Source organism: Leopardus geoffroyi, chromosome C1 (genome assembly GCF_018350155.1).
Source record: "Leopardus geoffroyi isolate Oge1 chromosome C1, O.geoffroyi_Oge1_pat1.0, whole genome shotgun sequence".
Classification (NCBI taxonomy): Eukaryota; Metazoa; Chordata; class Mammalia; order Carnivora; family Felidae; genus Leopardus; species Leopardus geoffroyi.
In genome coordinates, this window is record NC_059328.1 from 51,379,975 (window position 1) to 51,404,058 (window position 24,084).

The 24,084-nt window shown below is 35.0% G+C and overlaps 1 protein-coding gene and 1 pseudogene across 14 annotated transcripts in view; one reads left to right on the plus strand and one right to left on the minus strand.

Annotated features, from left to right (window-relative positions):
• Positions 1 to 24,084, minus strand: part of DOCK7 (dedicator of cytokinesis 7) — a 228,122-nt gene that overhangs the window by 137,085 nt on the left and 66,953 nt on the right. For all 14 annotated transcript variants that reach the window (XM_045477649.1, XM_045477651.1, XM_045477648.1 and 11 more), the window contains exons 12-14: positions 18,864 to 19,006; positions 14,313 to 14,406; positions 13,461 to 13,623 (exon numbers count right to left, since the gene is read on the minus strand). In XM_045477649.1, the coding sequence (XP_045333605.1) occupies positions 13,461 to 13,623; positions 14,313 to 14,406; positions 18,864 to 19,006 (400 nt within the window). The remainder of the gene's footprint in view (positions 1 to 13,460; positions 13,624 to 14,312; positions 14,407 to 18,863; positions 19,007 to 24,084) is intronic.
• On the plus strand, positions 11,907 to 12,733 carry LOC123598000 (annotated as a pseudogene).

Here is a 24,084-nt window from a genome sequence, read left to right on the forward strand (position 1 = left end):
TATTTTTTCCCCAAATCTTCTAAAAAGTTATGTTCCTGGAAGATATGTCATGTTTATCCTGTGGTCTTGCAGATCTCATATAGCAAGAATGTATACCCCAATTCAAAGGGCATAAACCTACAGAACAAAATCCCAATCTCTTCCACATATTCAAGAGTTTCTACAATCTGACCCCAAATTATATCTTCAACCATTTCTTGCCCAACACAAACCCTCTGCACTAATCAAAATTCTCTACTTTTTAACACTGCCTATTTCCTAAAAGTGCATTTCCTAATGCCACTCCATTTATTTAGAATGCCTCTCTATGACTATCTGCTTGGGTAGGTCCTACTTCAAGATCCAGATGATCTCACTTCCTTTACAAATATCTTAGTAAATGGGGGCTCCTCCCTCAATATTTACAGCATTACTGTCTGTACCCCTCAACTGGCATTTAGCAAATCAAGAAAAGACAGAAAAGTACATGTGGCAAATGATAAAAAAGAATCATGCAAAAATAGTAATAAAAACTCCAAGAGCATCAAAAAAGATGGTCAATCTACTTAATTTTAGTAAATCACTGCCAAATTTCTATACCAAGAGTTCACTCTGAGCCAGTGTGAATTTTACTAAGAGCAAGTATACACATTACTCATTTCAGAGTTACCTACTGTTGTATAATCTGTTTCCTCCCCGTCATCCTAGAAGCAGCATGTTCTCATGCTTATATCTTTTCCTCCTAATAGCATAACTCATGGAAATCAATTAGCTCATAAATTAATCAAAACTGTATGCATTAACCAGTATTTACTGAATTCCTAGTATTTGTCTTCTTTATAAAAACTATTCCAAATATGGATTGTTACATATTTGACCTTCTATTATAGGATAGTCAAATTTCATTGTGATTTTTTCCATCATAAACAACCATAATCACCATGTTTGTGTTTGTGATGTTGAGTGATCATCCAACACAACAGTTTTGAAAACTGAAAACAAGAAACATTATAATTAAAAATAATTTAAGGCAAAAAGCAAAAAAAATTAAAAACAAAATGACCAAACAGTTGGCCCTCTTATCAAAGTCCAAGTGTCCTCAAGGCAAATCAGCTAGGACAAAATTACTCAACTGGTGTGAAATGTTGAGTTCAAGGTCATGAAAGCAGGATTAACAATCTCCCATAGTATGCCTTTATAAAATCAGGTTTCAATGACATTTTAGAAAACAGAAAATCAAGGATGCCATCTCAAACAAAACTGTTTTTCTAAATTCATATGTTTAACCCTGGAACAATAACACATCCAACAAAATGATTAGGTATATCTCAAAGAGCAACAATCTACAACCTTAAAGATGTAAAGCTGTACGTATTTTCTATAAACAACAAAGCCTCAGTCTCCACATTCCACATATGAGAATAATAAGCATGTTGCCAAATGTACCCCACAGGGTTGTTGTAAACCTCAAGTAAAATATGGTATTTGAATGATTTTATGAACTAAACAATGTATATATGACAATAAATTTCATATATTGAAGAAAAAAAAATGTTTCTGTAATTGTAAAAAAAAAAAAAAAACAAAACAAGGTATATACTTATAAAAACTAGATCTTGGATATCACTCCATATCGCTATAAGTAAGGAATCTGTACAAATTTTTCCTAACTGAAAATACACTAATTCTCAGGATAGGAGAACAAAACTGCTCTCCTACTCTGCTCTGCTACTGTTCTGGAACTTTATTCCTTCCCTCACAGTCTGAGATATCACTCTTCACATTCAAATGCAAGCCCTTAACTAAAAAATCTTGGGTGGCTATGTTAAAATGGTAGAAAACAGAGCTCTCAACTCATAAGCTTTTGTATTAAAATAAACTAGGACCAATCAAGATAGAATAAAAGCAAGAGTGGTATATCTAGTGCAAAACTGGAAGAGTAGAGTACTAGCAATAGCTTGAGACATCCATGAAAATCAAAAATCAATATAAAAACCAATACTCTAAAGCAGGGTCCATAAACTTGAATGGGGAGTAAAATACTCCTTCATTGTCACTGAAATTTGCATTTCGTTAAATAATGAATGTAGGAAACTAACCACACCAGTATTAACTATACCTGAGACTTTGTTATTAACAGAACTGGTACATATTTTTATATCACAACCAGTACAGGTATCTCAGAATATTGTCACATGCTTATTACTGCTTAGAAAATATAGTAGTTTTTAGACATGTGGCTAGATATTTAACTCATTAGTAAAGAAACATGTCAGAACTTTAATATCTTGATAATTGTAATTCAATGTAATTAATTTCCTTTGTTATTCTATTTTATTTTATGCACGTAAAAACATTATTCCAAAAAAGAGAGTCATAGGATTCAAAAGACTGCTAAAGAGTACCATGATAAAAAAAATTTTAAGAACCACAAATTTAAGCAAGATCTACTATCATATAACCTAGTTCAAGAAACATGAATTACATGGGTCATAATATGAATATATACACTTTGAGTGGTGGCCAATCTGTTTCTAGAAACAAAACATTAGAGAAAAAATTCAATCAGTATGTAATAAGCTTATTAAACTACTTAACAGAAAAGATACTGAAGGATGGACAGGTAAAATGATACCATGACTAGACTTTGTTTTTATAGAACTACAGTAGTGCCTCCTAGGTGGCTAAGTTGGTTAAACATCTCTCAGTTTTGGCTCAGGTCATGATCTCACAGTTTGTAGGTTTGAGCCTTTTCTTGGGCTGTGTACTGACAATGCAAAGCCTGCTTGGGATTCTCTCTCTCTCCTTCTCTCTCTGCCCCTCCCCCATTCGTGTGTGTGCATGCTCACTCTCTCTCTCCCTCAAAATAAATAAAAATTCTTTTTAAAAAATAAACTACTATAGGGAAAAAGGGAACAGGTAATACATAAAACAAGAATGATAATGGAGGTTAATTGTACTGTTCTACTTATTTATTATTTTTGAGAGAGAGAGAGAGAGAGAGACAGAGACAGAGAGAGAAAGGAAGCCAGGGAGGGGCAGAGAGAGAAAGAGAGAGAGAGAGAGGGAGAGACAGAATCCCAAGCAGGCTCTGCTCTGTCAGCACAGAGACCAACAAGGGGCTCTAACCCATGAACTACAGAGATCATGACCTGAGCCAAAACCAAGAGTCAGACATTTAAATGACTGGGCCACCCAGGCACCCCTATTCTATTTACTTTTGTGTATGTTTGTAATTTCCCATTATAAAAAGGTTAAGACTATATTTAGGTTAGTGGGGCACCTGGATGGCTCAGTTGAGTGTCTGACTTTGGTTCAGGTCATGAACTCATGGTTTGTGGAATCAAGCCCAACGTCTGGCTCTCTGCTGTCATTGCAGAGCCAGCTTTGGATCCTCTGCCCCCCCCCAACCCCAGTCTCTCTCTCTCTCTCTCTCTTTCTCAAAAAATAAATAAATAAATAAAATATTTTTAAAAATGACTATGGGAGCGCCTGGGTGGCTCAGTTGGTTGAACATCTGACTTCAGCTCAGGTCATGATCTCGCAGTTCATGGGTTCAAGCCCCAGGTTGGGTTCTGTGCTGACAGCTTGGAGTCTGGAGCCTGCTTCAGATTCTGTGTCTCCCTCTCTCTCTGTCCACATCTCATACTCTCTCTCAAAAATAAATAAACATTAAAAAAATTTTTTTAAAGACTATATTCAGATTAGTAAACCTACAGGTTTACAAACAATTATTAAGAGTTGTATGGGGCATATTCCTAACTGCTAACCAAGGTCCAAATCAAAATGAATGGCATCCTTTCATTTTGTTTCTTATACTGATTGTTACCGGGTATGAACCACTGCATTCATTCTTATATTCTTAGTAACACAATATTTGCTAGATACAGTCTTTCTAAAACTTAGAAAAAAAAAGATATGAAAGTTCAGTAGGTGATTACAACTAAGGCTACTGTTAGGAAAGAGGCCAATTCTAACAACCTTGCCAAGAATAGCGTGTGCTCTGTGACATAGCTCTTAAAAATCAAACACACAAGCATTTGCTCAATTAGATATACTTTGATCTTTATAACTCAAATGCAACAGTGGAGCTCAAGCACAAATTTGGAACATGAGTAACATTACACATAATCCAGTATCTAACTTTTAAATGATTTCAGACACTCAATAAAAAACATTTTTCCCACTGGTATTATTTGATTATCTTAATGTGACAACTGGACTAGTATTTTTCTGTGATACTGTGATAGCATAAGTATTTCCTTGATAAAGTAAGCACTTGCTGTAAATAACCTCCATTTGGCACAATAAGAAATACATGACATTAGCTAAAAACTGCCATATACCTATATACCCTCATTTATCCCTATAGAGGGTTTGAAAAGACCAGGCCCTTCCTGGATTAACACTGTACAAGAATAAGTGAACAACTAATGTGTAGGGGGAAAAAAAACTTATTTAAATACAAAAATCTCTAATTTTAGGTATGGCTTAATAACAGATTTTTAAAAATATCTTTGAGAAATCTCAACAATTTCTTCAAGACATATTTTGAGGGGCGCCTTTGGTGGCTCAGTCGGTTAAGCGGCCGACTTTGGCTCAGGTCATGATCTCACCATCCGTGAGTTCGAGCCCCGCGTCGGGCTCTGTGCTGACAGCTCAGAGCCTGGAGCCCGTTTCAGATTCTGTGTCTCCCTCTCTCTCTGACCCTCCCCTGCATGCTCTGTCTCTCTCTGTCTCAAAAATAAATAAACGTTAAAAAAAAATTTTTTTTTAAAAAACATATTTTGAAAAAAATAAATAACGAATTAAACTAAAAAATATATTTTTTACATATATATCCTTTCAGACAGCTTTTTCTACATTGTCTGATAATAAATAACCCTAAAAATCAGAACCAAAAGGTGTTCAATAATAGGAAATCTGTCATTTTCAGAATATACCTCTTTTTAACCTATGTTCTCTCACCTCAGCCAAATGTTTGTTTCAATCACATCCATTCATTCTCCCTCTATTCAGACAATAATTTTTTAAAATCTTTTTTACCTCATGAGACCCTTTAAAATACACTCAAGTTTTATACTAAAAAATAAATATAATGTGTAAATATCTTAAAACTCACATTAACAATGCTTAAATTTCTGGGTTTTTTTTTTTTTTTCGGTTACAAATGTGAGAGCCCTCTGGAATGTCAGCTTTGTCATCTATAAAAGAGATAAACATACTGTTTCTATGCAGGTTGCTAAGCACAGTTAATGAGATAATGATGGTATATAAACTAATGCCAACTTTTCTTTCTTTTTTGAACATTATTCACTGGGAAAATGTACACCTATAGATTTGTATAATAACCACTAGTGTGTATTACCCCAAATTACGGCCTCCTGTGAAACATACCTTAAAAGGTTAAAAAGAATTCAAACTGAGCTAGAATATTATTGTGATCCAGCAACAATGTAGTCAGCAAATATTTATGGAAACTTATGCAAATTTTTTACGATATCTATATGTTAGCTGGTATCTGCTGAGGTTTCATACATCTCCTTTTGTAATTCTAGAATTATTTCTATGCTAGATTTTCTAGATATGATAAAGTTTTTTTTAAACAAACTACAAATTCCTAAAAATTTTAACTGTCATGACACTCAAATTTTTTAACAGTATTAAGTACAATAAGCAACCTATATGATTTGATGTTCAGGTTACATGAGCATATAAGGCTCAAGTAATAATACAAAGCAAGCTACTTTCTTGCTTGGGATAACCTCCCTTCTTATTCTTAAATCATCCTCTTATCTAATTATACCCCCCAAAGCCCAGTATCCTTATGCCTTCAAACTATTCTCTCTCGAGTTGTGTAATACTTGGATAAATGTAATTTAATAAAGCCAATGATAATAATAATGACAACTTTTATCAAGAATTTTTTTTTAAGTTTACTTATTTTGAGAGAGAGAGAGAGAGAGAGAGAGAGAGAGCAATGAGCAGGAGAGGGGCAGACAGAGAGGGAGAGAGAGTATCCCAAGCAGGCGCTGTCAGCACAGAGCCCAATGTGGGGCTCAACCTTACCAACCGTGAAATCATGACCTGTGCCAAAATCAAGAGTCAGATGCTTAACCAACTAAGCCACCCAGGCACCTCTTTAATGGAGCATTTAATATGTGCCAGGCACTTTACAAAAACCTTTATATGTATTACCTTATTTAGTCCTCACAAATTTCTATAATATAGGTACTTTTATTATCCCTATGTAAAAAAAAAAAGGGAAAGAAGAAAAACCAGTCAATCTCCAGTTTAAGATAATTCCTAAAAAGAAAATATGGTTGCAAAATATTGGTTACAGGAACCCATTTCCCACTTTTTCATGAAATATGCATTTCAAGTAACACTGAAACTATTATTTCCTTATATATCTTGGAGATTGATTTTATAAAAAAAAAAAACAACTGCATACAGTCAAATTTACAATTATTCATTTTTAACATCAAAGATTTTTTGGCAAAAAAGTAACAGGAGGAACAATATCAACAAAGTATAGAAACCATAATTCTGCTTCTATATTCTCGTGTGCCTAACTTTATTTACTTCTTTGAAGACACCCTTATAGCAGAAAATTATTAATCTCTTTCTTAAACAAAATTATGCATCTTTCTTGCTTCAACAGCTTTCATGGGTAACCTACTACTAACAGAGCACTTCATGATCATTTCTGCACGCTAAGAAAGTTAGCAAACTTGACATCCTGTATCACAATTTACCAAAGTATGTTAATGAATTAAAGTATTTTACATGAGATCCTTAAAGGCTGCACATAAGATGAAAAAAGATTATATAAAATTCTAACGTGAAACAGGGCGCCTGGGCAACTCAGTGGGTTAAGCATCCCACTTTTGATTTTGGCTCAGGTCATGATTTCCCAGTTTGTGAGCTGACAGTGCAGAGCCTGCTTGGGATTCTCTCCCTTTCTCTCTGCTCCTCCCCTGCTCATGCTCGCAATCTCTCTCTCTAACACAAATAAACTTAAAAAAAATTTCTAACCTGAAACTAATTTATTTTGATGAAAAATTTTAGAACCTAAAACAGTAGCTGTTTTCATTAAATGTTTAATAGGAATAAACCTAAACTTATTGATAAGTTTAGCTGATTCTACTATTTCTGGGAATAACTGCTCATGAGAGAACAGTTCTTCTTTACACATTTAATGAATCGTTAATGCCTGGGATGACTATCAGCTCTTTAATTAATTGAGTATTTAGATACAGTGCAAGCTAAAGCCACTGAGATATGTTAAAAGATATCTCAAGATCACTGTCAAGTTAATTAGCTATGAATGCATTCTTACACTTGAAAAGCTTACTGCCAGAATAGAAAATAATTACAGTTTTGAACAATTATCTCTACTGATGCTAAACACTTCAAATGGTAAGGCATTCAGTCATAAAAACCAAAATCAAATACAAATAAACAAGTTACCTGAAACAGCTTCTAATACATGTTTACTTAATTTCCAAAAACTCATACAGCTAAACCACAGTAACTTATAATTTATTAAATTTACACTTAAACCTTTTGGTGTATTAACTTATCCTTCTTATCCAGGAGGAGTACCTGATATATAAAAACTGGATACATACTTAAGAGGAAACAATATGCTTTCTTATTTAGTGAGATGTGTACTCACTTGATACAGGTTCTCTACCCACCTCCCATTCAAATCCTGAAACACGTCTAGATTTTCTATTTTGGCCCTTGTTTCCATTACTTCTTAGATATAATACTCGAGGATGCCATTCCTATCAACTGTTATACTCAGCTCAATTATAAGGCGTTAAGGGGCGCCTGGGTGGCTAAGTCAGTTAAGCATTCAACTCAATTTGGGCTCAGGTCATGTTCTTGCGATTCGTAAATTCAAGCCCACGTCGTGCTCTGCACTGACAGTGTGGAGCCTGCTTGGGATTCTCTTTCTTACTCTCTTTCGGCCCCTCCCCCACTCTTACTCTCTCAAAATAAACTTAAAAAAAATAAGGCATTAAAAAATTATTAAACAAGGATAAATAATGATGTACATTTTGGGGCAAATAATAAGGTAAATAAAAGTGTTCTACCTGCTTTAATAAAAATATAACAATTATCTAGCAATAAGAAATTTTAACTTTATTCATATTGTCAATAAGTATAAATGTTAGATGTACTACCTCCCAAAGGATGAATAACATAGAAAATAAGACCTGGGTTCAAGTCCAGATAAATTTCTTAATCTCAGCCTTATTGTGGAGAAAAATAAATACAGCCAGAATTAAAAGATTCCTTTGGAATTATAAGATTCCTCTGACACTGAATAAATTAATTTAAATGAAAACAATTACATACTATAAAGCACTAAATAAATGTTATCATATCAGTACATCACATGAAAGTTCAAAACACCAGGGATAAAGAAAACAACTCAAAAAAGCCTTGAAAGGAAAAGATACCAACCAAAGATTAGCAGTCAGAAGTATACTGGACCACTCAAATGCTTCACTTAAAGTCAGAAGACAGTTGTGTCCTGTTTTCAAAGTCTTGACAGAAAATAATTTAAACCTTAGAATACTGTATGCAGCAAAATTAGTAATTCTGGAGTAAAGGTAAGATAAACATATCATCAGATATAAAACTCTTAGAGAATTTACTCCTATACATCCTATTTCAAGAAGATACTGAAGGCTCACAGTAAAATAAGTAAAACAAGAAAGAAAAATATATGGGATATAAGGACTCCATCGCAAAAGAAATGTAAAGCAAATTTCCAGCATAATGGTCAACAGGCTCCAATGTGACAACTGCACTGAGTCTAGCGAGCCTAGGAAAGTCCCTCTGCCACACTTACAATTTAGTTCCCAGGGGAACAGACTATCTGATGCATTCTATTGTACTGCAAGAAGCTTTACAGAGAATTTTAGTGACAACACACTGAAAAGTAGGGAAAACTAAATAATGTAGCTATTCCAAGAAAATAAAAAGCTATACAAAACAAATGCAGGAATAGAATCATAGTAATCCACATGGCGAAGCTGCTAAAATTGTTACATAAGAATCACAAACGTTAAAAAAAAATAACATTAATTTAATGAAAAACTGGGATATAACTATACACGGGAGAGATGACAAGTGTATGTATTTTTTCCTGGATTTATGCAAGCACATATATTTCTAGGAAGGAAAATATAAGAGTTAAATCTTCATCTTCTGCAACAGTCAATAGATATTTAAAATTGAACAAGAATCAAGAAATAGTAGCATGGGGGCGCCTGGGTGGCGCAGTCGGTTAAGCGTCCGACTTCAGCCAGGTCACGATCTCGCGGTCCGTGAGTTCGAGCCCCGCGTCGGGCTCTGGGCTGATGGCTCAGAGCCTGGAGCCTGTTTCCGATTCTGTGTCTCCCTCTCTCTCTGCCCCTCCCCCGTTCATGCTCTGTCTCTCTCTGTCCCAAAAATAAATAAACGTTGAAAAAAAAATTTTTTAAAAAAAAGAAATAGTAGCATGGATGTGTTATTTAGAAACAAGAAATAAAAAAACAAAAGAAAGAGCAAAAAGAGTTGCCAGTGATTGACATACTGAAAATTAGATATCAAGGTAGGGAAAAGCTGGTATTAATGAGATGAAAGACCTCCGTTTTTAATTTTAAGCCTACAGTACTTATAAAGTTTAAGTATAGTCATAAAATCATTTTAAAATACTTAAATATGCAAATAACAAAAATAAGTAGGAAGATGAAAAAAAAGACCACTCAACGTCCCCAATTTCCAAGCAGAAGCAAAACAGATAAACACAAGTTAGGGATGCTCTAGATAAGATACCTGTACTAGATAAGAGGTACAGCTGATAACCTCAAAATGGTTTCAGACACACTTTAGATTATATAATTTCTCCTTTATTCCATGTCCTTGTAAATACTTAAATCACAATTTATAGAAGAATAATTTCATGTTACTTTGTCTCTCTTAAAAACAATATATATTTTCTTTAGCCTATCTTCCAGAAATTTTACTCACACTAAGTGTCAATTACATGTAGTGTTTTGTACTCTGTACCCTCACAAGAAGACAGATATTATTATTATCTCCCATTTTTTAAATAAGATAACTGAGTGGCCAATAAATTAACTTATCTAAAGTCACCAAATAGTGCAAACTGGAGTCAGAAATCACACCTGTATCTCTATGACTGTAAATGCCACTCTCATAACACTACACAGTTCCTTATTTTTTAACTAATCGAATCAATATTTACTGTGTGCTTCCTGTGTGCTAGCACACTATTCTAGATGCTGGAGATAAAGTGATAAAGGAAAGGAGCTCCTTGCTGGCTCAGTCAGTAGAGCATGTGACTTGATCTCAGGGTCCTGAGTTCAAGCCCCACCTTGGGTGTGGAGCCTACTTAAAAAAAAAAAAGTGATAAAGGGAATAGACAAGTCCCTCTTAACAGTAATTACATTCTAAAGAAAAAGACAAAAGAAAAAAAAAACCCAATCACATAACTATATAATGTAACGGCAGAAAACGACAAATACAAAGGGTGGCGAACTAGAGGAGAAAAGCAGTAGATCTTTTTACTGAGGGTGAAGAGAGTGAGCCTCTCTAGACAGTGACCTTTCAACACATATACATCTGAATAAGGAATCAAACCACATGAAGATCTGAGGTAAAACATGTTAAGCAAAGAGAAGAACAAATGGAAAAGCCTTATGCAGACTGGAATTTTGTTTGTTAAAGGACAGTAAAAAGACCATTGACGCTAAAGCGACATGAGCAAAGCAGAGTAGGATATGAAGTTAGAGACAGGCAGGGGATAGAACATGTAGAATCTTATAGAGTATTACAAAAAAAGCATTTTTCTGCTTGTAATGGAAGTCACTGGAAGGTTTTATATTGAGGAATGAGTAATCTAATTGATAATAATTAAAATTTCTCTGGCTAGGGGCGCCTGGCTGGCTCAGTCAATAAAGTGTGTGACTCTTGATCTCAGGGTCATGAGGTCAAGCCCCATGTTGGGCACAGCGATTACTTAAAAATAAAATCTTAAAAAAAAAAATCTCTGGCTATAACGTTGAAAATTGATTTAGGCAGGGTGGAAGGCAGATGATCAAATTAGAAAGGTACAGAAAAATCTGGGGCACCTGGGTCATTGGGTTTGAACCTCTCATCAGGCTCTGTGCTGACAGCTCAGAGCCTAGAGCCTGCTTTGGATTCTGTGTCTCCCTCTCTGTCCCTCCCCTGCTTGTGCTCTGTGTCTCTCTGTCTCTCAAAAAATAAAATAAAACATTAATAAAAAAATTTTTTTAATTAAAAAAAAGAAAGGTACAGAAAAATCTGAGATGAGCAGCTGCCCAATATGCTAAGCCTCTAGCCTCCATGAAGCAACTGAGCATCCGAAATGTGGCTTATCTGAAACTGAATGTGCTTAGAGTATAAAATACACACCCAATTTTGAAGACTTTTTGTAGGAAAGAAAAAAAGTAAAATATCTCAACAGCTTTTTACATTTATTATATGTTGAAATGATAATATTTTAGATATATTAGGTTAAATAACATGATTAAAATTAATTTCACTTGTTTCTTTTTGTTTTTTTTTAATGTGGGAACTATAAAATTTTTAATTACAAATGCAATTCCCATTATATTTCTATATGACCATGTTGATCTAGATGGTGACCTGCCTAGAGTTTTAAAAGTGGAGAAGGTAAGATTTGGGATACATTTTGAAAGCAGAGCTTATAAAACTTGTTTGAAGAGTAAATGTGAGGACTAAGACAAAGACCAAGTGGCTCAGTCAGTCAAGCACCGGACTTCTGATTTCGGCTCAGGTCATCTCACGGTTCGTGAGTTTGAGCCCCATGTCGAGCTCTGCACTGGCAGTACAGAGCCTGCTTGGGATTCTCTCTCTCTTTCTGCCCATCCCCTGTTTGCACTCTCTCTCTCTCAAAATAAATAAAGAAAAAGAAAAAGAAAGAAATCATTTTGATTTCAAAACTTTGGGCATCAGAAACTGGGCAACTAGGTGGTGAAATATGCTGTGATGGGGAAGTCTGGGTTGGAATCCTATGTCTGAGCTGCCCTGTTGGATATCCCAATGTCAAGTCATGAACTCTTAGTGTTATAGAGTGGTCAGCCTATAAAGCCTACCCAACAATCTCATGTCAAGTATTCTGAGCAGTACATCAGTAAACATTGTTGATTATTGGTTAAACCACAGTGCAGGCACATATATTTGATTCCTGTGTAATACTAGATTCTGCCAATAAGAACAGTTGAGGGCTTTTTGTCCGACATCTTAGTGAGACTGCAGGGGTGGCTGCTGCTCTCTGAGCTTTGCAATGCCACCCAAGGATGAGAAGAAGAAAGATGCTGGAAAGTCAGCCAAAAAAGAAGGACTTAGGGAACAAATCTGGGGTCAAGGCCAAAAAGAAGAACTGGTCCGAAGGCAAAGTTCAGGACAAGTTCAATAACCTAGTCTTGTTGACAAAGCGACGTATGACAAACTCTGTAAGGAAGTTCCCAACTATCAGCTTGTAACTCCTGCTGCTGTCTCTGGGACACTGCCAGGGCAGCCCTTCAGGGCTCCTTAGTAAAGGACTTTTTAAGCTGGTTTCAAAGCACAGAGCTCCAGTAATTTATACCAGAAACACCAAGGGTGCAGATGCCCCAGTTGCTGGTGAAGATGCATGAACAGATCCTACCAACTGTACATTTTAGAAAATAAAACTTTATTAAATTAAAAAAAAGAAAAAAAGAACATCTGCAGAAATATAGTAACTGGGAGTTCTAATGTTTTAACCTAACAGCTTACAATTCCAATGCTAGCTCTACCACAGTGAAGTATACTTAACCTCTCCATCCCTTTACTCATTACTAAAATGAATGCAATACCTACACCTCAGGCTGTGAGGATTAAATAAGATAACATATGTAAAATAACTAACATGTGACCTGGCACATAGTATAAGCTTAATACATTTCAGCTATTAATAAATTATGTGATAAGAAATCAAATAAGTAAAGCTACCAAAGATTTTTGGAAAGTTTATTCTAGTTCTACTTTAAAAATAGACTGTACAGTATCTGATTTCAGAAATCTCCAAAATCAGGGGTGCCTGGCTAGCTCAGTCAATAGAACATGCAACTCTTGATCTCGGGATTATAAATTCAAGCCCCGTGTTGGGTGTAGAGATTACTTTAAATGCCAAGTCATGATAACAGTAAAAAATCTTAAGGGGTGCCTGGATAGCTCAGTCAGTTAAGCATCTAACTTGTGATTTCGGCTCAGGTCATGATCTCATGGTTCCTGAGATCGAGCCCCAAGCGGGCTCCACACTACAGGTGTAGTGCCCCTTTTCACACTCGCACGTGCACTCGCTCTCTCTCTCCCCCCAAAATAAATAAATAAACATTTTTTTTAATCTTAAAAAAAAAAAAGAAATCTCCAAAATTAAAATGTGTTACCTGTAAGTAGTGTTTGGAACATAGACATCCCTGGCAGGAAACTCCAAAATTTCTCTGGTAGGTCTAACTCTACTGTCTGGGTAAAGCTTCACCTGAAGCAGCTCTGGAGTTAGGCAATAGTGGGGATTTTCAGGTGCAGGAGAAATGTCTATCTTCAGCTGAGCTGGGTATAAAAATATATTATAAAAACAACATAAACAAATAAAACTTCATATTAAAAATGTTCTTGGAAGGATTTAGGTCCTCTTTTTGCAAGAAGTCTGGAAAGAAATCAAAATTACTGTTATCTCAGACCTTAAATTATTTCATTTTACCAAGTCTCAAACTTACTAATTACTGATACAGACACAGTACATGTAAAATAATAAATGCCTACTGAATGAATAAATGAGTGAGAAGGAAAAAAAAGAAGCAAAAGAAAACAAAACAGAAAAGGATCTAGCATAGGATCATGCCAACATTTTGAAGGTTAAGTGATTTAATTTAAACTTCTTTACTCTAAAACAACAAACAAAACAGTTTTACTCTGTAATGGTTTGTTCTGACCATAGTATCAATCTGCTTCAGAATATTTACCATCCTATGTACATTTTTTCACCTAAAGAATAATTGTAAGCCACAAAATTACTCATCATTCTCAAGTCAGTACTCAAATTATCGAAAGTACTGAATCTTGCATATAAACTGTTAAGACCACAAAGGCAGAATAATGAAATGAAGAAGACTGACAGGCATCGGGCAAAGAAAGACACATGGACCAGATAAGTGAAAAAAGAAATACATAATTACTAAAAATATGACATATTAGGGATGAAAGGGTCGTAATGATGTCTACTCAAAATTTTAAAATACCTGTAATAGGTCTTAGTCGCCGTAAAACAGAAGATGGCCTTCTCATATCAGCAAGAAATTTGTACAGATCTTCATCACTTAAGCGGTCTCCTTCCTGAGGAAAAAGCATTTGAGAAAACAAATAGAGTAGATTGAAAAAAAAAATGTATAGTGCCTGTTAATATTCTTACCCTCTTCTGTCCATTTAGTCAGAATGAAAAGATTAAATTAATATAATTATGATTAAAAACAAATACCATACTGATTTCCTTCCTTTTATGCTTTCAAATTTTATTGAGTTATGATACTATTATCTGTACCTTAAATTTAAATATTTACTTATAGCCCATTATTTATGTCTATAAAGTATTAGAAGACACTCTAAAATAAATAAAATCAATAGAAGTTAGAGGGAGATGAAATGGAAAAAAGAAAAATAAGGATATAGACAGAAAAGGGGCATCTGGGTGGCTCAGTCGGTTAAGCATCCGATTTCAGCTCAGGTCATAATCTCACAGTTCATGAGTTTCAGCCCCATGTCGGGCTGTGCTGACAGCTCAGAGCCTGGAGCCTCTTTCGGATTCTCCATCTCCCTCTCTCTCTCTGCCCCTCCCCCACTCATGATTGCTCTCTCTCTTCCTCTACCAAAAATAAATATTAAAAAAAAAAGTTAAACAAAATATATAGACAGAAAAGAAACATACATAAATGACAGTCTTAAAAAGTCATTGCACTTGAATTTCTGTCTTTTCAATTTTATACTACATTTCTCAAATGCAAAATATACAGCATTCACTAAATTGGAAAAAGAAAAAAGTAACAAAAAGATACTTTTTTTTCTGACTGCAAGTACTTAAAAAATTTTATTTTTCATTTGAGTATAGTTAACACACAATGTTACTTTACTTTCATGTGTACAACATAGTGATTCAACGAGTTTATACATTATGCTGTGCTCACCACAAGTGTACCTACCATCTGTCACCATACAATATCATTACAGTATCACTGACCATATTCCTTATGCTGAGTCTTTTATTCCCATGATTTCATTCATTCCACAACTGGAAGCCTGCATCTCCCTCTCCCTTTCACCCATTTTGCCCATCCCTCCACCTCACACCCTTCTGGCAACTACCAGTTTGTTCTCTGTATTTATACGTGTAATTCTGCTTTTTGTTTGTTTATTCATTTGTTTACATAAACTACTCTTTTTTTTTTTTTTAATTTTTTTTTTTTTTCAACGTTTATTTATTTTTGGGACAGAGAGAGACAGAGCATGAACGGGGGAGGGGCAGAGAGAGAGAGGGAGACACAGAATCGGAAACAGGCTCCAGGCTCTGAGCCATCAGCCCAGAGCCCGATGCGGGGCTCGAACTCACGGACCGCGAGATCGTGACCTGGCTGAAGTCGGACGCTTAACCGACTGCGCCACCCAGGCGCCCCTACATAAACTACTCTTAAAGAGAAGAATAATTATTCTGATATTAAGACCAGAATGAAAACTATGAAACAACCTCAATCAATGGGAAAAGAGACAAGCAAACCAACATATAACCAAACCGTACCTAATTAATACAAAATTTTCTATTTCATATATTTTTTCTTGCAATTAAAATAGGTAAGAATTTATTTCATTCTTTTATCCAAGAGTAGGTCTTTAGATTTTATTAATCCAAACCTCCTGCACTTGATATCTTTTTGTTTTTAGTGCAGAGTTCATATACTTATGTGGTAATGAACATATTTAACATTACTTTATTACTGTGACCTCACCTTGAGACATATTCCATTTGTTCACTATTATATTCTAAACATGGTACAGAACTGATCTTCTTTTATCCCACTATTTAGAAAAGTGATTTTTTTTTTTTAATATTTCCTTTTGAGAGAGCACAAGCAGGGGAGGGGCAGAGAGAGGGGGACAGATGATCTAAAGCAGGCTCTGGAGCTGACAACAACAAGCCCAATGCGAAGCTCAAACTCATGAACTGCAAGATCATGACATGAACCAAAGTCAGGCACTCAATCAACTAGGCCACCCAGGAGCCCCTAGGAAGGTGATTTTTTTTTTTTTTTTTAAATTTCTAAGTGGTTCAAGATTTTTGTTAGTACTTTTATAAATAGCTTTTAGTTTTATTGAGTTATGATTAGAGAATTTCATTTTAAGAGGATTTTTTCTGTGGCCTAATTGTTGTAAATGTTCCATCAGTTGCTAAAACAGTATACTCTCTTTTTGAATACAGTATTAACATAACTTTTTAAGTGGTCCTTATTGATAGTACAGATTATCTCTACTTAATTATTTCTGTCTACTTAACCTGTTAAATTGATTATATTATTGGCCTCCAATCTTTACTCCCTGTTTCCATGACATTTGTTGGGGTGAGGCATAATTCCCTCCTCTTGGGTGGGCCATGTGACTTTCTTTGGGCCAATAAGCAAATGTGATACAGAGATCTGAAAAACATCTGTACAAGTGAGCCTGCCCCCTCTTGAAATTCTGCCACTGCTATGAGAACATGACCAAGCCAGCCTGCTACAGGATGAGAAGAGAAGTTGAGACACATGGAAGACGTCTGAGTCATTTCAGTCTTCCTACCAGAAGTCAGTCTCAATTTCCAAATGTGAATGAGCCTAGCTGACACCCTCCACTTCCACACAGCGTATTTTGCCACTATGTACTCCAACTTATATATACTCATCAACAAATAAAACATGTTCCTGAAACTAATGTGTGGGCTTAATTCTGTTTTTATATCTCTATGTATTTTTAATAATTTTGCTTAACAACTTCAAATCTGTACAGAAGCACTCCTAATTACTATATCCCAATCTCAGATAGTAATCTCTCATCAATTTAAAAGAACTGCCTTCTGTATCTCATTTAGGAGAAATTCGTACCATGAATTCTACTTTACTAAAATTGCAATGTCTGCTTTTTCCTTAATTTCCATTTGCCTAATGCACAGTATCCTAGCTATTTAAAAATAATTATAAGAATTATAGATGCTAATAATTTTTAACAAATAGACCATACAAAGTCAAATATAAATGCTCTCCATTGCTGATATTTCCAACAATCATTCATTTTAAGTTTTCACGATCATTTTGTGCTAGTTTCTAGTTACCAGTCTCCAACACAGTGTCCACTACATGGTGAATGCTCAAAATATATTTGCTAAATCAATACGTAGGTAAGTGGATTAATATTCAGTACATGTTGAACATTCAAAAACTATTTGTTGGATCAATAGGTAGGTGGGTAGATGAATGACTTGTTGATTTAAGGTTACAATACCAGTTCAATAATAAAGTAGGCTGAAGAAATGGAAAAAGAGCTGTAGAAATAGTGCAGAAGTGATGCAGCAGTTAAGGAAATAGAAAGAGAAAAAAATGTCATAGCTGCAAGGCTGTGTCATTGTATCAGGTAAATCTACTGTCCATAGCTTTATTTGGCCTATCACTTCATCCAGCTAACACTGTGACCTTTTCTAGACTCTTCCTCATACTACTGTCCATAATAAAAAGACCCTCACCACTTCAGACACTTCTCACTTGCTTTACTCTCCATATGAATCTCACCGAGCAGCTGTCTATAAATGCTATTGATATCAAACTGTGAAAGGAGCTTCAAGCAGATTGCTGTCTTTCAATCCATGGCACATCGTTTCCTAAATCCTTGTCCTCTTTCAAGTTATTAGATATTATAGGCCAGGATTTCCTCCTCTTATTAAGAATAAGACCTCAAATGAAGGAATCCTAAAAGAATACTTAGCATTTCCCAGTCATCTGTTCCAAAATATAGACATGGTACCAATCCATTTTATATCAAAATCCAGTATGTACATGCATACATGTATGCACTCATACAAAAAGCAAGAGGAAAAAAGCTCACTGAAGCAATATTTAACTGCACTATGTGCAATGCACTAATATTTTTCTATTCTCCTGAGTTTGTTCATTTGTTTTCAAGCTGGGTATTACCTATTAAATTTCCATTACTGTTAACGGATCATGATCAGCATTTGAAAATTACTGGTTTGATTCATAATTTGAAGCACAGAGAATATATTTGCAAAGAATAAAGTGTCTTTTATCAAGAACTTCTTGGACCTATAAACTCACCTAAACAAATAATGTTGACCACATTTTAGCAGAAAAATATACTAGTAAGGCCTGAAAGTCCTATTCCATATACTATAGATGTGGTAGCTTCAACCAAAATAAAACTTGGGTAGGGAAGAGAGATACAACCACTCAATGACTAAGAAAATTCATAAACCATAAATGTTTAAAAGTTAAAACATTACATTTAAGAAATAGGATATAAATGTGGAGGATTGATGTTGATGCATTTTAGTGCTAACATTTAAATATAATTATACAATAGCAGATACAATATTATTTTATTCTTATACTTTTTACTCTTAAAAGTTTTTTTAATTTCTAGAAATCACAATTATTACATGTACATGTACTACATGCAAATATACAATTATAATTTTTCTGAAACCAAAATAATATTATGTACAAATATCCCCATAGAATTCCTACATGACAGAACAATACCTGCTTAAAAAAATTCGTCACTGTGAGAGTAGCAGGTCGAAAGCTGGTCAAGTTACAAGCATCATCTCCACTTGTTGTCCTTTCGAGTGATCGTCTGCCAACAATGCTAGAATTCCTCCTCTCTGACCAAGACCCTTTTCGTTCTACCAAGGGAAAAGAAAAGTTTGGTATTCATTTTCATAATATTTAAATTGTTTTAAAATCAGCTTTCCAAACACAGGAAAAAAATTCATTCAAGTTGAAAATTATCTACCCAACACACTGATTGTAGTAAAGAATTTCATTTCTGGAGAGATCGGTAAGGAAGCACCATACCTAAATCTCCTGGTTCTCTTTTAAAACTTCTCCAGTGGAAAATAAGTTTCTACCACACAAAGACTATGCATATGACCAAAGATGAGCTATAACATGCAGCTACAGAGAAACTATGCATTTAATAGGAAATATTCACACAATGAAAATTTTAGTTACCATCTAATGGTCCCTCAGTCTTAGCACTTGAATTTGAAACAGAATTTTAAGATAACATTCATTCAAAGTCCTTGCAAGATACCCTTATTATTCAAAACCAACTGGAAAACAACAACAACAATTGAACAACTATGCTACAGATCAACAAGGAAACTGAAGACTTAAAACCATAAACAAACTAATACATGTCACTAAGCAAAAGTAGAATGTGTGTTCTTCTCTAGCACACACAGGGCATTCTCCAACATAGATTAAGCTATAAAACAAAATAAAATAAATTCAAAAGGACTGAAATCATATAAAATGTTTCCCAAGAACAGTGAAATTAAATTATAAATCAGTAACAGAAAAGTATATGGGAAATTCATAAACATGTGGAAGTTAAACATACTCTCGATTCTCGAAAAACCAGTGGGTTAAGGGAAATAACAAAGAAAATTAGAAAATACTTAAGATACATGAAAATGAAAACACAATATCCCAAAACATATGGCATATCATTAAACCCGCACTCAGAGGAAAATTTATAGCCATAAATGACTATAAATAAAAAAGAAAAGCTCTCAAATAAGTAACTTAACCTTTCATTTTTAGAAAGTAGAAAAAGAGAAAACTAAACCCTAAGCAAGCACGAGAAATGACTCAAAGACAACAGCTGGATGACAATAAAAGAAATAGAAACTACAAACATAAGAATGAAGCCAAAAACTGGTTCTTCAAAAAGTAAATTTTAAAAACTTTGCTAAGTGGGCGGTTAAAAAATACAACATCTCAAATTACTTACATCAGGAATGAATGAGTAGACGTCACTACAGCTCTTAGAAAAGGAATTATATTACAATATTTTGAATCACTATAGGTCAAAAATTATACAAATTTTATACAAGTTTATATAAAATGAACAAATTTCTAGAAACACAGTACTGACACTGATTTAAGATGAAACAGAAAATACAAAAAGATCTAAAACAAGCAGAAAGATCTAATTAGTAATGAAAAAACTTATCACAAAAAGACCAAGCCAAGATGGCTTCGCTAGTGAATTCTTCCGATTTAAAAAAAAAAAAACAAATACCAATCCTTCACAAACTCCTCCAAAATAAAATTTATAAAAAAAGGAATAATTCACAACTCATTCTGAGGCCAGTGTTACTCTGATACCAAAACCAGACAGAGATTTATTTCACAAGAAAGAAAAACTACAGACCAATATCCCTTATGAATACAGAAGAAAAATACTAAACAAAATATTGGGAAACATATTCTAACATCAACAAAAAAATTATATGCCATGACCAAGTGGTAATTCTCCAAGAAATGTAAGATTAGTTTAACCTCTAAAAGCCAGTCTATTAATGCAATACACCCTACTAAAAGAATACAGGACAAAAACCATACAAGTCAATTCAAAAGCAAAAAATGCATTTGACAAAATCCAACATCTTTTGATGATAAAAATACTCAAAGAGTTAGGAATGGATGGGAATTTCATCAATCTACTAAACTACATTTATGAAAAACCTACAGTAGACATCATACTTGATGATAAAGGACTGAATGCATCTCCCCCCCAAGGTCAGGAACTGAATGCATTGACCCTCAAGGGCAGGAACACTCCTGCCACTTCTATTTAATATAGTATAGAAGGTTCTAGTTAAGATTGTTAGAAAAGAAAAAGAAGTCATCCAGATTGAAAAAGAAACAGTAAACCTTTTATTATTTGCAGAGGGCAATATCTCGTATATAGAAAATGTTAAAGAATCCAAAAGAGGAAAAAAAAAAACCCTGCAATTAATAAACATGTTCAAATGGTTTCAAAGCACATAATCAATATTCAAGTCAATATTATATACACAAGAAATGAACATTCTAAAACTGAAATTAAGAAAACAATTCCATTAAAAATATCATAAGAACAATAAAACAATTGGGTATGCATTTAACAGGAGAAAGGCAAAGATTTGTACACTGAAAACTATAAAACATTGAAAAAAATGTTAAGATCTCAATATATAGAAAAACATTCCATGGATTGGGAGATTTAATATTGTTAAGAGGGCAACACTCCCCAAAATGATTTATAGATTTAATGTAATGTCTATCAAAATTCCAGCTACCTTTGTGCAGAAATTTACAGCTGATTCTAAACTACATATTAGGGGCGCCTGGGTGGCGCAGTCGGTTAAGCGTCCGACTTCAGCCAGGTCACGATCTCGCGGTCCGTGAGTTCGAGCCCCGCGTCAGGCTCCGGGCTGATGGCTCAGAGCTTGGAGCCTGTTTCCGATTCTGTGTCTCCCTCTCTCTCTGCCCCTCCCCCGTTCATGCTCTGTCTCTCTCTGTCCCAAAAATAAATAAACGTTGAAAAAAAAAATTTAAAAAAAAAAGTAAATAAAATAAACTACATATTAAACTACAAGGGCCCAAGGGCGCCTGGGTGGCTCAGTCGGTTAAGCAGATCTCAAGATTCATGGGTTGAGGCCCACACTGGGCTCTGTGCTGACAGCTCAGAGCCTGGAGCCTGCTTTGGATTCTGTGTCTCCCTCTCTCTCTGCCCCTCCCCTGCTTGCGCTCTGTCTCTGTCTCTCTCAAAAATAAAACTACAAGGGCCCAAAATAGGCACACACACACACAAATCTGTAAATAAGATAATAAAGTTGTAGAGTTGGAGGACCACTCTTCCCAATTTCAAAACTTACTGCAAAGCCAAAAAAATGAACACAGAATAGTACTACCATGGGCTTAGCATATAAATCAATGGAATAGAATTGAGTCCAGAATTAAACCCATACATTTATCATAAACCAATTTTCTTTCTTTCTTTTTTTTTTTTTTTTAAATATTTATTTATTTTTAAAAGAGAGACAGAGCGCCAACTGGGGACGGGCAGAGAGAGAGGGAGACATAGAATCTGAAGCAGGCTACCGGATCTCAGCTGTCAGCACAGAGCCCTACACGAGGCTTGAACTCACAAACAGTGAGTCCATGACCTGAGCCAAAGTCAAATGCTTAACCAACTGAGCCACCCAGATGTCCCGTGAACTAATTTCCAACAAGAATCACAAGACCATTTGCTGGAGAAAGAATAGTCTTCCTAGCAAATAGGTGTTGGGACAACTCAATAGCTACATTAAAAGAATAATATTGGACCCCTACCTCTCACCATGTAAAAAAAAAGTAACCCAAAATGGATTATACCTAAATGTAAGAGCTATACCTATAGAACTCTTAGACAAAAACATACAAACAGATCTTTCTGATCTTGAGTTAGGTAATGCTTTCTTAGATAGGACTCCAAAAGCACAAGCAACAAAAGAACAGAGAAAATGAATTTAAAATTTCTATGCTACAGGGGCACCAGGGTGGCTCAGTCAGTTGAGTGTCTGACTTCAGCTCAGGTCATGATCTCACGGTCCCATGGATTTGAGCCCTGCATCGGGCCCTGTGCTGACGGCTCAGCAACTGGAGGCTGCTTTGGATTCTGTGTCTCCTTCTCTCTCTGCCTCTCCCCTGTTCATGCTCTGTCTCTATCTATCTCTCAAAAATAAACAAACGTGAAAAAAAAATTTTTTTTTAATTTCTATGCTACAAACACCAGCATTAAAAGAGGAAAAAAAAACCCCACAGACTGGGAGAAAATATTTGCAAATCCTTTATTAGATAAAAGATTTGTTGGGCAAGGGGCATTAAGGAGAACACTTGCTGAGATGAGCACTGGGTGTTATATGTAAGTGATAAATCACTAAATTCTATTCTTGAAATCATTATTGCACTATATGTTAACTAACTTAATTTACATTTTTAATGTAAATTAAAAATAATAAGAAAAAAATAATAAGAAAAAAAGATAAAAGATTTGTATCCAGAATACATAAAGAACTCTTAAATTCAAAGACAAGAATATAAAAAAGCGGGGCACCTGAGTGGCTCAGTCACTTATGCATCTGACTCCTGATTTTGGCTCAGGGCATGATCTCACAGTGCATGAGTTCAAGCCCCTCATGGGACTCTGTAATGACAGCATAGAGACTGCTTGGGATTCTCTCTCTGCTCTTCCCCAGCTTGCGCATGCGTGCGCTCACTCTCTCTCTCTCTCTCTCTCTCAAAATAAATAAACTTAGGGGTGTTTGGGTGGCTCAGTCAGGTCATGATCTCATGGTTTGTGAGTGTGAGCCCCACATCAGGCTCTATGCTGACAGCTCAGAGCCTGAAGCCTGCTTCAAATTCTGTGTCTCCTTCTCTCTCTGCCTCTCCCCTGCTCACACTTTGCCTCTCTCTCTCTCAAAAATAAATGAATGTTAAAAAAAATTTTTTTAATAAACTTCAAAAAAAAGAATATTAAAAAGCCACATAAAAAATGAGCATCCACTAGATAAAACAAAAACAAAGACATTAAAAAAATGAGCAAAAGACATGACTACATATTTCTTCAAAGAAAGTATACACATAACCAGTGCACATAAAATTATACTCAAGATCATTAAATATCAAGGAAAAGCAAATCCTAAACCACAATGACAAACCTCTTTGCCTACACTAGGATGGCTGTAATCAAAGGGCCAAATAATAAAAGTGTTCGCAAAGATATGGAGAAATTGGAACCTTCACACACTACTAGAAGAATTTTAAATGGTGCAGCAACACTGGAAAACAACCTGATAGTTCTTCAAAACGTGAAATATAGAATTGTCACTAAGATCCAACAATTTCTAGTATATGTCCAAAAAAATGAAAACATGCCCATACAAAAGCT